This window comes from Loxodonta africana, chromosome 20, assembly GCF_030014295.1.
Source record: "Loxodonta africana isolate mLoxAfr1 chromosome 20, mLoxAfr1.hap2, whole genome shotgun sequence".
Classification (NCBI taxonomy): Eukaryota; Metazoa; Chordata; class Mammalia; order Proboscidea; family Elephantidae; genus Loxodonta; species Loxodonta africana.
Genome location: NC_087361.1, coordinates 69,986,255 through 70,000,000, shown reverse-complemented (window position 1 = coordinate 70,000,000; position 13,746 = coordinate 69,986,255). Strand labels below are relative to the sequence as shown.

The 13,746-nt window shown below is 52.6% G+C and overlaps 1 protein-coding gene across 1 annotated transcript; it reads right to left on the bottom strand.

Moving 5' to 3' along the window:
- Nucleotides 1–8,931: 8,931 nt before the first annotated feature.
- LRRN2 (leucine rich repeat neuronal 2) lies at nt 8,932–11,226 on the bottom strand. Its single transcript, XM_003410251.4, has one exon. The coding sequence runs from the start codon at nt 11,068–11,070 to the stop codon at nt 8,932–8,934; it is 2,139 nt and encodes a 712-aa protein (XP_003410299.1). The 5' UTR covers nt 11,071–11,226.
- Nucleotides 11,227–13,746: the final 2,520 nt, after the last annotated feature.

The following is a 13,746-nucleotide window of genomic DNA, read 5'->3' as shown; positions in this document are numbered from 1 at the left end:
CCAAGCCATGGTATTTTCAGTTGCCTCATATGCATGTGAAAGCTGAACAATGAATAAGAAAGACGGAATAAGAATTGGTGCGTTTGAATTATGGTGTTGGCAAAGAATACTGAGCATGCTATGGACTGTCAGAAGAACAAACAAATCTGTCTTGGAAGACGTAGAGCCAGAATGCTCCTTAGAAGAGAGGATGGCAAGACTTCATCTCACTTGCTTTGGACATGTTATCAGGAGGGACCAGTCCCTGGAGAAGGACATCACGCTTGGTAGAGGGTGAGCGAAAAAGAGGAAGACTCTCAATGAGATGGGTTGAGACAGTGGCTGCCACAATTGTGAGGATGGAGCAGGACCGGGCAGTGTTTTGTCGTGTTGTACATAGGGTTGCTATATGTCAGAACAGACTCGACGGCACCTAACAACAACACACGCGGTACTGTCTTCTCTTTATGCTCTGTGGTTACAGCTTGATTGCCTCGGTCTACATTACACACTCCATTCATGGCTTGTACTTTACGTAGGAGGTAGTGTGGTTAAGTTATAGGGCATGGGGATTCAGAATCAGACTAGAGTTCAAATTCCAAATCTGCCCTTATCGGTCATGGAACTTTGGGGAAGTGATCTAAATTTTTCAAGCTTCAGTTTCTTTACCTGTATAATGGGATAATTGTAATATCTCTTCTACCTAACTTACTGAGTCATTACTAAGAGCAGATGATGAAGTGGATGCCAATGAGCTTTGAAACGTGCCACAACACACCACACATTATTTCTATCAAGAAGGTTTAGCCGAGGTTCTTTTTCTCTCCCTCACGGGCTGATGGCCTGGCCCTCTTTGGTTCCTGTGGGTGGCAACACGGAGACGAGGAATAGCTCCTTAGTGCTCCCTCGACTTACCAATGCTCTCTTGTTGCCACAGAAGCTGCCACTTTCAAACAGTGGCCCTGTCAGAGATTTAAGATGTCCAGGGTGGGCACTGAGACAGAGAAGAGCAGCTCTAGGGGCTGCTCCTGGCCGTCGGTTCCGACTCACAGCGACCCCATGTGTGTCAGGGCAGAACCGTGCTCCGTAGGGCTTTCAACGGCTGATTTTTGGAAGTAGGTCACCAGGCCTTTTTTCTGAGGCATCTCTGGGTAGACTTGAACCCCAGCCTTTGGTTAGCAGCTGAATGCTTAACCAAAAGGAAGACAAACCAGGCCTCTTTTTGGTGTGCACTGGTGCGGAAGGTGGGTTGGGGGACTATGTTGAGAGTTCCTTGGCTGAGGACTGGAGAAAAGGGAATCTGGAGGAGCACAAAGATTTGGGGTATGTGGTGGTGGTGGTGGGGTGCTGATTCATGACTTCAACAGGGCAATGGAAGGTCAACCAGAAGCAGACTTCGGATGTGGACAAGAGGGGAGTGGCTCAGAGGGGCGTTGTGATTTGGGAATGGTACAGGCTACTTGGCTAGAAGGAGGCCACGGGGGCCATGTTTGCTAATAGAAGCTATAAAAGGGGCATAAAGTGCAGATGAAGCGGTGCAGGGGACTCCTGCCACCTGGATACTTACTTGGTGCCTCATTCGGCTCAATGTCGAGCCTCTGATGAGCTACTAGCTTGCCCAGCTGACATCTGTGCTCAGAAGCAAAGGAAGCCCACAGACAAAGGCTGTCCTGGACTTAGCAAGACAAAAATCTCCCCAACAGCATCCTGAATCTTTTTCCTGCAGTTGATGAACAGTAAGTTAAGTTCCTGAACTGGGAAGCTTCCGAAGGGAAGAGCGATAGTTCAGGGAAGAGGAGGGGTGAAAGGGATCCATCCAGAAGTGCCACCCTCCCCACAGGCACTCAGAGCTCACACATTCTGTGAACACAGGTATTAGGGAAGTTTATGTAATTATCGCTGTTATTATCATCTAATAACCTATTGCTGTCCAGTCGATTCCAACTCACTGCAACCCTATAGGACAGAGTAGAACTGCCCCATAGAGTTTCCAAGGAGCACCTGTTGGATTCAAACTGCTGACCTTTTGGTTAGCAGCCATAGCTCTTAACTACTATGCCACCAGGCCTAGACTTCCAAAAAGTATGTTTCGAAAATTCAGAGAAGAGAATCACAGCTGTGACTCTTAAGAGAATATAGTTCAAGAGGTTAACAATGAAGTCCTTCATAATGAAGTCACAAATTACCCTACTGAGTTAAAAAAAAAAAGAAAGAAAGAAAGAAAGGAAAAGAGGGCAGCATCTAAAAATACCAGTGGCTGCACAGGGAGCTCTCTAATGTACCCAGATTCTAAAATTCTCCAGAAGCTATTGACATACTTTTAAAGTGTATGAACTTGAATACGGTAGAGCAAAGTGGTTGAGACTGAGTCTTTGAAATCAGACAGCATTTGGATCCTGATTCTGCCACTTACTAGCTGTGTGGCCTTGGAAAAGTCACTTAACCTTTCTGAGCTCTAATATCTAGATTTGTAAATGGGGATAATTGTATTCACTTTATAAGGTAGCCATGAGTGAAATGAAATTGTGTATGGGTGCATATGAAAGCCCTACCGTAGTGGCTGGTATGTAGTAAATGTTCAATGTTAGCCATGCTTCACCAGTTGCCATCAAGTTGACTCCAACTCATGGCAACCCCATACGTGTGAGAACAGAATCGTGCTCCGTGAGGTTTTCAGTGGCTGCTTTTCCAGAAGTAGATCGATAGAGCTTTCTTCCTCCAACCTTTTAGTTAGCAGCACGTTACACATTTGCACCAATGGGGGCTCAGCTATTGTTACCATTATATATAAAATTTAAGGAGAGGCTCTTAACAAGGTGCTGCTGAGAAAGAATGGTGCAAACAGGTAGGAATCATACCAGGAAGATTAAAGATCAGGTTGATCTGAGACTAGTGAAACCCGTGAGGAACACACAGAGCTCTTCGGTAGACTCATCAAGAAGGAAGGTAGGCGTCATGCTCGGCACAGCCAATGTGTTGTTAGAGGTTGACAGAGGAAGACAGGAAGGTGCGTCGCTCACGTCCCTGGTGCCTCTTTCCTGAACTGATGTGCTCTGGCAACACACACGATTCAAATGGAATCGAAGGCCACTTAAGATCATTCCTCATTATCCTAAATGAGTTTCAGTCTCTGTTACAAGGCAGGGCACTGACAGAATCTACAGATGTGATGGTGGAGCTTTGATCTACGTGAGCTACTTGGAAGGATCATGGGGAAAGGGAAGGCATCCGGAAGCCTGCAGAAGAGTCAATGTGAGTTCAGTTTTTTCAAAACTAGGGGAAAGGAGAGATTTAGAAAATACTAGGGTGCATTTAATGTCCATTCCTGGCAACGTTCTAGAAGAGACGATTGAACTGAGGTTACTGGTGCAGCAGCTTCCTCACTGGTCTCTCGGCTGCTGCCCTTCTACACCACTACCCATGTTCCACTCTAGCAACCAGAGGGGTCTTCTTAAAACTTCAGTCAAATGTGCCTGCTCTCTGCTCAGAAGGCCCCAGTGGCTCCCCCTCTTACTGAAAGGAAGAGGCAGAGTCAAACTCTTACAGTCGCCAACAAGGCCCAACAGGGTCACCCTGGCTTCACATCTCCCTGCTGCTCCTCCTGTTCCAGCCACACTCACCTCTTGGCTGGCCCTCGGCCTTTGCCCTTGCAGTTCTCTCTGCCTTGTCGATAACTGCTTGGTTCACTCTCTCAAGTCTTTGCTCAAATGGCACCTTCTCAGTCAGGCCTTTCCTCTTTAAACCACCATGCCTATCTTCTTCCCTGACTTAAGTTTTCTCCAGAGAACTCATTACCATAAAACATACAACGCATTTTTACTTATTTGTCCTGCTTATCTACTTCCTACCCTCACTAAGACGCAGGTCCGTTGGTTTGGGGATTTCTATTTCCCCAGTTCCTAGAAGGATGCCTACCACATAGTCATGTTCATTAACTATTTGTTGATTGGGAGGGAGGGAGGGAGGAGAAAGGGAGAGAAGAAGATGGCTTAGTGCACTTAGAAAGAGTTCACAAGACCAGGGTAACCAACCATCTGCTTGCCCAGGACTGAGAGGGTTCCTGAAACATGGGACTTTCCAAGCTAAGACTGGGAAAGGCCTAGGTAAACTGGGTCATCCTCCACTAGACCAGCCAGTCTCATTTACTTTGTGACACAGGAATGCCACAAACTCACTGTATCCGGACTTTAGCTCAGTCTCCCACAGTCTGCCGTGACGCCCTTCCAGATGACCTGCAGAAATGAAAACTGCAGGGTCGTGTATTTAGGCGGTAGATGGCTGGCTGAGCGGCCAGACCAGACCTGCTGTTCCCTCGACCAGCGTCAAGCTGCCAGGACGGCTGCGATGGTGAGCACAAAGCTGTGTCCCGGCCCAAGTCTGCTGCACAGTCTGTGCGTGCCATGGTGGGGACACAGTGGCAGGATGAAATCTGCCAGTGGCATGAACTTGGGAGGGAAAACTCACGTGCTCAACAATTCGGCTGGGTTTTGAAATTGTCTCAACAGATTGAAATGATAGGCTCAAAGTAAGAGCTTAAAATTTAAACAGAATATAGTTTTTTATTTAGGGTTAAAAAAAGTGATCCTAAATGTAAAGAACAGGCCAAGCTTAGTAGCTGTTTTGCTTTAAACCCAGCATGTGCAGTTGCCCCACGCTCGGTCTAGCGCGAAAGCAGACTCCAGATTCCACCTTAGGCTGTGTTAACACGCATTCAGAGCTGGGACGTGGGCAGGGGACGGTCCCATTGCACTCCCTCCTGGTCCAAACACCCTGAGCAGTGTGTTCTGCTCTGTACCCAGGGAGAGGCCACTCCCTCTCCTTTGCCGCTTCCAGCTATTCTGAGAAACTTCCACCTACAAAGTGCCTTTTCTGCCCTCTCCCCTGTGTCCCTGCTGGGGCATCTCTCTTTCCAGGAGATAACAGGCCCCCAGCTCCCTTCCTCAGGAGTCCTGGTGGTGCAACGGTTAAGCGTTCGGCTGCTATCCAAAACATTGGTGGTTCAAATGAAGCAGTGCTTTGGGATAAAGACCTGGCGATCTGCTCCCATAAAGATTAAAAGCCTAGAAAACCCCATGAAGCAGTTCTACTCTGTCACACGGGGTCACTATGAGTCAAACTGGACTCCATGGCACCTAACAATAGCCCCTTCCTCTCCCTACCTTACCTAGCTTCTTGGGGGTAGCCGAGATGCTCAGGACCCGGGGATTCGGTTAAGAGCCAGATTAAAACACCGTCACTGACTCCCCCTCCCCCACCCCAGGAGAGTGGATCATTTGCAAGGGCTCAGCAGCTGGAAACTCCAGGGAAGCTGGGAAAGAGCAGGGTAGCTAGAAACTGGGAGCCAGGACCCCATTCTCATGCGTGGGCATCTTCCCCGTTTCCTAGGGCTCACAGCTTCCCATCACTGTCTCGGGGTTTCCTGTCTGTAATCCAGGCATCTGAGGGAAATGAGGGTAGGCAGAGGTCAGTGGGGGCAAAACTGTGGGTCGGGACTGTCTTCCCCTTTCTGCCTTCCAACCTCAGCCACAGGTAAAAGTATTTTGACCCCAAGGCATCTAAGACCCTGGGCCGTCCAGATCTGTTACAGATTAAATTGTGTGCCCCCCAAAATGTGTTGGAATCCTAACCCCTACACTTGTGGATGTATGCCTGTTTGGGATAGGGTTTTCTTTGTTATGTTAATGAGACCATAACAGTGTAGGGTGTGTCCTAAACCTCATCACTTTTGAGTTACAAAGAGCAGATTAGACACAGACCACACGCACACACAGGGGAAGACATATGAGGATTGCCCAGGAACTGGAAATGCTCAGAGCTACTGATGATGAAGGAATAGACAGGGCTGAAACCTTGATCTGGACTTGTAGCCTCCAGAACTGTGAGAAAATACATTCTGTTCCGTAAAGGCACCAACTTGTGGTATTTCCGTTACAGCAGCTCTAGGGAACTAAGACAAGAGCCGACAGGGATCCCAGTTTTGGTTGCTACTGACCACCCAGGGGCTCTTAGGACAGTCCTGGGGTGGCAGCAGGGGTGGTGATATGAGGCTTCACAGGTCCTTCCACGGACTCTGGGTGCTTACTGAAGGGAACAGCACTTTGAGTCTTGGTGCTGTGTGGGCCAGCCAAGAAAGGCAGCACCTGCTGATGGTCCTAGAGGGGAGGAGAGACGCTGATTTCTGACTCATTTTCCGTGATCTGTCCAGGCCCGGGCCTGCCTTTTCCCCACCGAGACCTGGAGAGTGGGGGATGGGTGCTCCCCTCAAGGACAGCGAACAGGCTAGGTCCACAGGCAGTGCCCGTGACTGGCAGAGGTGCCCAGACATGGCTGTGCTGATCCCAAAGCTCCCAAGGAAAGAGCACTCTGGGGTCTGAGGGGTGCCTGCCATGGGCTCTGGGAGGGGCAGGGAGCACATGGGTCCCTTGTTTGCTGTTCCCACCCCTTTCCCCCAAAAGCACTTAACACGCCCTGGGGAAGAACACATGGCAGCGGAGCATGCTGTCCTTGGATATCAGGGCAGTGGGTGATCATTTTAAAATGGGGCTGTGTGACCCACCAGCTGGCTAGAGGGGAGCAGAGGGCCCATCTCCCAGCTCCTCGTTCAATTCTCTGCCAGAGACATAACCTTACCACACCTATTTAAAAAAAAAGCCTGGAGCAGAAGGAGGAAGTGAAAAATTCTAGCTTCTGCAGGTCCAAGTTCTCAGGGTTCTCCCAGGCCAGCAGTACCTGAAAACATATTATTAGAAATGCAGATTCTTAGGCCCCACCCAGACTTAGTAGTTCAGAAACTCTGGGAGTGGGATCAGAAATCTTGTCTAAGCAGCCCTCTAGGCGATTCTGACATGGGCTGAAGTTTGAGGAGCCCTGGCCTCGAGGTGGAGTCCCTGGGTGCTACAAACTGTTAATGTGCTCGGCTGCTAACCAAAAGGCTGGAAGTTTGAGTCCACCCAGAGGCACCTTGGAAGAAAGGCCTGGTGATCTACTTCTGAAAAATCAACCACCGAAAACCCTATGGAGTGCAGTTCTATCTGACACACGTGGGGTTGCACTTTGATTCAAGGGCAATTGGTTTGGTTTGCCCTAGGAGGAAGCGAGAAGCCCTGCTGGCACAATGGTTAAGCGCTTGGCTACTAACCCAAAGGTGGGCAGTTTGGACCCACCAGTGGCTCCGCGGGAGAAAAGACCTGGCGATCTGCTTCGGTAAATTGTAGCCCTATCAGTCAGAATCGACTCAACAACAACAGGAAGAAGGAGCCTCTCCCAGAGGCCTCTGTCTTCAGGGAAGCCTGCTCTTTATGCTCCTTAAGAGAGGAGCATTACCATCTGGCTGTGGGTGAGTGCTCTGTTCCCAGGTCCCATGGGTAGCGCCTGTCCACTGGCCTGGCTTCCCCCTGTATGCATATTTGCAGCACTCATGGTAGTTCTGGGTCTGCTTCCATCAAGCCTGCCAAATGTATCCTGTAAAAGAGGGGGATCCTCAGGTTCAAGGGATTGCTTTGTTTTCCATTTTAGGAAACCCATAGCTTTCTCCAGCCTATCTCAGTGAGTACTGTTGCCCTCCGGCCTTGAGCTCTGGTGCCACCTCGGCCACCTCCTCTGCTGGCCCACAGCAGCCCCTGGCTTTACTGGATTTTCAATAGATGTTCCTGTTCACATGTGGTCCTAGGAAGTCAATCCATAAAAAACAAAAAACTGAAAAAAGCAAACCAGGCTCATTGCAGATGACACCAAAATGGAACGGAAAGATAAATGCAGCAATTTCTGTATCCCACAGCCCTCCGCTCCCCAAGCCCTCCATCACCCACACCAAGCCCTCCTGCCCCAGCCAGCCAAAGTTCTGGCTGTCTTGCTGATTTGCAATTCTCTGCATGACTCTGCCTCTTGGGTTTGTTTAATTAGAAATAGGCTGGGAAGTGCTTCCTATGCACCGGCACGTTGCATTTGCAATTTTAATTGCTTATCAGAGAAGGAGAAGGGGTGACAACGTTTGGTGATGGAAATTTCCACTCTCTCTGCATCTCTGCTTTTTTCTCCTACCGCTCTCCTGGCCTCCTGAGCTCTCTTCCTCCCTCCCTCCCAGTCCTGGCCACTGGCAGCCTGTCCTGTTTCATCCCTCATGCCCTAGCTCTCCTGCTCAGCCACAGGGACCCTGAGGGCCAGGAGCAGGCCCAGAGGCAGCTGGCCCGCCAGAACTCAAAACTAAAAGGAAAAACTGTTCCCTCTCTTGCCATTTCCCCCATCTCTTCTCCTCCCTCTCATCCCATCCCACCCCTCCCCCTGCCACTCTCTGGGTTTTGAAGGGATTCCAGAGGATTCTCTAGCTAGACTCAATTTTTTAAAGATTATTCTCTTTTCATTTCTTCCTCCCCCTACTACTGTTATTATTATTATTTATTTTTTACAAAACAGGAGAAAAGAGAGAATTGGGTTGGGGGAGGTGACACATTTCTCCACAAAGGTACAAAATTGCCTGTAGAAAGTCAACCTCCGTGTGCCAAGCCTGGGCATTCTTCTCCCCAGATGTCCTTCAGAGCCAGCTGGGGATGACTTCCATTTTGAGAGCGGTCCCCCAAATGGGAAGAAGAGGCCTCCTTCAGACCTTGCCCAGGTGGGAGCGAGCAAGTGAGGGAGACTGTACAGAGAAGGGGAGGGGCACCTCCTGTGGGTCAAGGGCCTGGGACACAGGTGGAGACATCCAAGCTGAGGCCAGGAGCCTCTGGGCACATAGATAATGAGGAGGCAGGAGGCTCCCCAGAGTCCTTCCTGTTCCTCAGAAGGCAGCAGAGAAGCCCCCAGAAAGTAAGGGCAGGCCTGCTTTCCTGGTTCAGCTGCCAGGCCCCAAGCACGTGGTCTGTGTCTCTCTCCTGATGGGGCATCTGGCCCAGATTGCTTTTCTTTTGGTAAAAAGTAGTTCTAGTCCTTTCTTTACTGCTGAGAACAGGCTGAGCTTCAGGAATTTTCACACAATGGTGGCAACAGTGTCTCCCCTTCTGAGGATCTCCACAGCTTCCTCCCCGGATTCCAGGGCAAGACAAGGGGCGCAGACACAACCCGGACAGAGGGGCTGCTCCAGCCCCAGAAAGCCCAGGCTGGAAGGAGAGGCTGCCCATCCACCCCCTGCCTGGGTGGGCCCGTGCCAAGGTGGGCCACCAGCCCAGCTGCCAGCAGGAAGATGGCAAGAGCCAGGATGGCTATGAGCCCAGGCCGGTCCCCTAAGGCTCTGTGGCAAGGAGTGGCCTCCTTAGTCCTGGCCCATACACAGGCCAACTGGGTGCGGGCATCAGCAAAGGCCACTTGCAGGCAGGCCCAGTACTCTGTGGCCTGAAGGAGGCGGGTGATGTTGTAGCTGTGGGTGCCCCGGGGCAAGCGGGCCAGAGCAGTGGCTCCCTGGCCCCGGAGACTAGAGGCGCTGGACCAAGTGAGGTTGGTGGAGACTGCATTAGGTGGTGGGACCCAGGAGAGCAGGATGTGATAAGGGTGGGTCTCCTGCACCTGGAGCTCCAGCTCCCATCCCTCATCCCTGCCTGGCTGGAGGGGAGCACGTCCAACAACCACGCTGACTGTTTTAGTATCAGCCCCCACCAGGTTCTCAGCCACACAAGTGTACAGCCCTGCCTCTTCCGCCGTCACCCTCCGCAGCTCCAGGGTCCCCTCAGGATACACCCGGTACCTCCTGCCTGCATGGGCAGCCGTCAGTCGAACCCCGGCTGGAGTGACCCAGTAGATCTCGGGCTCTGGTTCAGCCAGCGCTCGGCAGTGCAGCGCCAGGCTCTCTCCACTGGCCACCTGGAGGCTGGGGGGGAAGCTGCGCGGGGAGATGAGGGGCAGGCAGTGGTCCGTCATCTCCCGGAAGGGCACCTCGCGGACTGGGCGGCGCTGGAGGTCTGGGGGCTCAGCACACAGTGTGGACTGCGGCTCGATGAAGCGGACCCGGGTGCCCGTGGCATTGGCCCAACGGATGACGCAGTCACAGCGGATGGGGTTGCCGTGGAGACCCACCTCCTGCAGGTTGGGCAGGGACTCCACTGTCTGCTGGTGCAAGGCACTGAGAGCATTGTTGTTGAGCATGAGGGTCTCCATCTGGGGCAGGTGGTGGAAGGCGCGGGGGTGGATAAAGGACAGCCGGGGGTTGTTGGTGATGTCCAGCTTGGTCAGCTCGGGGAGGTTAACCAGGGCAAACTTGTCGATGGAAACCAGCTCCTCCATGTTGTTCAGCCCCAACTCCTTGAGGTGCAGCATGTTGGCAAAGTCCCCGGGCCCCACACGCTGCAGTGGGTTCTTGTTCAGGTCCAGGAACTTGAGGCCGGGCACCTGCTCCAGTGCCCGCCTGGGCACACGGGCCAGCTGGTTGTCGTAGAAGGAGAGGCTCTCCAGGCTCTGCAGCCCCTCCAGGGCATAGTCAGAGATCTCTCTCAGGTTCATGCCTGCTAGCACCAGGCTGCGCAGGCTGGCCAGGGGCCGGAAGTTCATGTCCAGGATGGCGTCCACCTTGTTGCCACCGATCATGAGGATCTCCAGGTTGGGCAGCATCTCGAACCAGCGGCTATCGATGGTCCTCAGCAGGTTGGAGTTGAGGTGCAGCCGCAGAAGGTTGCTGAGGCCGGCAAAGGCCCTGGGGGCGATGCGGTAGAGCTGGTTGTGGTTGAGATAGAGCTCCTGTAGGCTGCTCAGCCCTGCAAAGCTGTGGTCCTCCAGCCGGCTCAGCTGGTTCTCCTCCAGGTGCAGGCTCAGCAGCTGGGGCAGGGCCAGGAAATCACAGTCGCGGGCATCTGAAAAGCTGTTCTGGGACAGGTCCAGCTCGGTCAGGTTGGCCAGGTAGCTGAGCTCACTCTGGTCCACACGGACGATGCTGTTGCTCTGCAGGAGCAGGGTCTGTGTGCCTGCAGGCAGCGCCGGGGGCACGGTTGTCAGGAACAGGTCGTTACAGTCCACGGTGGTGGCCTCCCGGTAGGACGAGCGGGGTGTGTACCAGGGCCGGATCTGGCAGGCACACTGAGGGGGGCAGGGCACACGCCAGGGGACCACAGGCACAGCAGCAGTAGCGCCAGCCACCCACGCTAGCAAGAGGGGTGCCACGTGGAGCCTCATGGTGGAGCTGAAGGACAGGGGACCATCCACGGAAGAGTCTGGAGTCCTGCTTGTAGCGTTTTGCAGGCTGAGGGTCAGCAGCCCTGCCAGGGCCTGGGGAACAACCTTCCCAGGGAGGTCATTCTATGTGGGGGTGGGTGAGCATTGCTTCTTGCCTTCTCGGGCGTGGCTCCTCATCCTTGTCCAATGGGCGGGCCTGCTCACTCATCACCATGCCCCATCAGAGGTAGCCCTGGAAGAAGAGGAGGCGGAGTTAAGGAGGTGGTAGAGAAGCAGAATCTATACCTTCTCTGGGGCCTCCCCTATTTGACTCAAGAGGCCAAAGGAGCTGGGAGAGGGGAAGGGCAGGGCCTGGGTCAGGGCTCTTGGGGTCTGTCCTATGGTCCTGGAGGCCTTAATGTCCTTTTCTATGATCTGTTGGGGAGGAAGTGACTGTAGGTCTTCAGGGAAGGAGGGAGAGATTAAGCTTTTGAAGCTCCCAGGATAACTGGGAGGAAGGGTGTGTGTGTTTGGGAGGGAAGCAGAGAGGGTGCGATGGGGTCACTGTCAGCTTCAGGGCCTTTCTTCTGCATCCCGACAGATGTGGAGTAGATTCTCCAGCCCTTCGCCCCACTCTTCTCTCTCCCTCCCTAGCTCGCTAGCCAGCTGCCTTCAAGTAGATTCCCCTGGTCCACTGGGTAAACAGACCAGCACCCAAATCTTGGCTCTACCACTTACTACCAGAGAGAAGTTGGGAAGAGTTGCTTAACTTCCCTAAGCATCAATCTCCTACAGAAAGCTTCTCCAAAGCCTCCTCCACCCCTGGCTGGCTGAGGGGTCAGCTTCACGTTCCTATAGTGTCCCACGCTTCTTTCTGTCACAGCCCTGACCATGTCACATGGAAAAGGTCTCCCCAACTTGCACAGAGCACATTACCTGGCTGAGCAGGTGCCAGCGAGTATTTATAGTATAAATCACTCTCTGTGGCCCCAGGGTCCCTTCCTCCAGGAGGCTGATGTCCCCTGGAATTTAGAATCCAAGCTACTGCTATTTCCGCCCTCCCAGGTATGGGTAACCAATCCGGGTTCTTGCTCAGATCCCAGGGTCAGGCTGTATTGCCTGGAAACAAAGGAGGCCCGACTCTGTGTCCCCTTCCCCAGCCTGGTTTGACTAAGAGGAGTGGTGGTCTGATTCTGGGTGGCTCTCCAGATGCAGGTGTCACTGAAGCACGCACTCAATTATTAAACACCCACCATTTGCCAGGACCCTTCAAAGACTCTGAATGTCTTATTTCACTTAACCCTGATAACAGGTCTATGAGATAAGCATTAATACTCCCAGTTTTGAGGACATTGGTGGTTAACGGTAGAATCCTCACCTTTCATGCAGGAGAACTGGGTTCGAATCCCGGCCAATGCATCTCACGCGCAGCCACCACCCATCTGCCAGTGGAGGCGTGTATGCTGCAGTGATGCTGAACGGGTTTCAGCAGAGCTTTTAGACTAAGATGGACTAGGATGAAAGGCCTGACAGTCTACTTGTGAAAATCAACCTATGAAAGCCCTGTGGGTCACAACGGTCCAACCCAGAACTGATCATGGCGATGGTGCAAAACCGGGCCATGTTTCGTTCCATTGTGCACACAGTCGCCATGAGTTGGGGGTCCACTCAATGGCAGCTAACAATAACAAACCCCTGGATGGCTTAAGTCACATAGCTGGTAAGCGGCAGGAAACGGGAATCAGCCCAAGTCCAGACTGTCCTGTCTCCACCATGTTTCTGCCCCCAAGTCTGGCCTGAGCCCGCCCTGGTCCCCTGGAGGGTCTGCGGTGCACTGGCTGCTGCGGAGCAGGTTGGGTGCCATTCTTGTCCCCCGGGGTGATGACTCCTTATCAGGGAACTGTGGGAAGCTCAGAGGTATGTCTCCTACCATCATCCAGGCTGGTAACCTCTGAGCTGGGCCTTTGTCTGGCCAGAGGGGCTCTTTTCCTACCGTACTCCCTCCCAAGATGCTGGGGCTGGAGGTGGGGAGCAGCTGGAGGCATGGAGCCCTGCCCTGAGCAGGAGAGCATTATGCCTGTTCACATTTGACTTCTTCCCACCTTCTCCTGCAGCTATTTCTGAAGGTGGGAAAACAACCGTGACTTAAAATGAACAGAGGTTTTGCGTGGGATGCTGTGTGCACTGACACGGAAAACTCAGGGCAAACAAACACACGTGCACACACACACATGCATGCCTGCATACATGTAAAGGGTGTGGGGGAGCTGGCCGGCCCAGCCAGAGATGGGCAGTCAGGAAGGTGCAAAGGAGGGAGGACTTGGTCTCAAAGATCTCTTCTTGTTCTGGAATTCCAGGGTGTTCTGCCTGGGTGGAGAGGAGGCAGGGGAAGCTGAGTTCCCAGGAGGGACTGTCATGGAACTGGATCTAAGGCCAGTGGTCCTGCCACACTTATGTACAAGGCTCCTGACTGCTGCCTAGCCCTGGGGAGAGAGCAGAATATGGATCAGCACCCAGAATCTTGGCTTTACCACTCAGTATCAGAGAAAAGTTGAGAAAAGTTGCTTAACTTCTCTGAGTGTCAGTGTCGGTGTGTATAAAGTAAGGTTGTCATTAGCTGAGTATGTTGCATACAGAAGGAGCTTAATAAAGAACAGCTCCAGTTATCTCTTGGGGTTGGGAGGCTCTCCAGCTCTA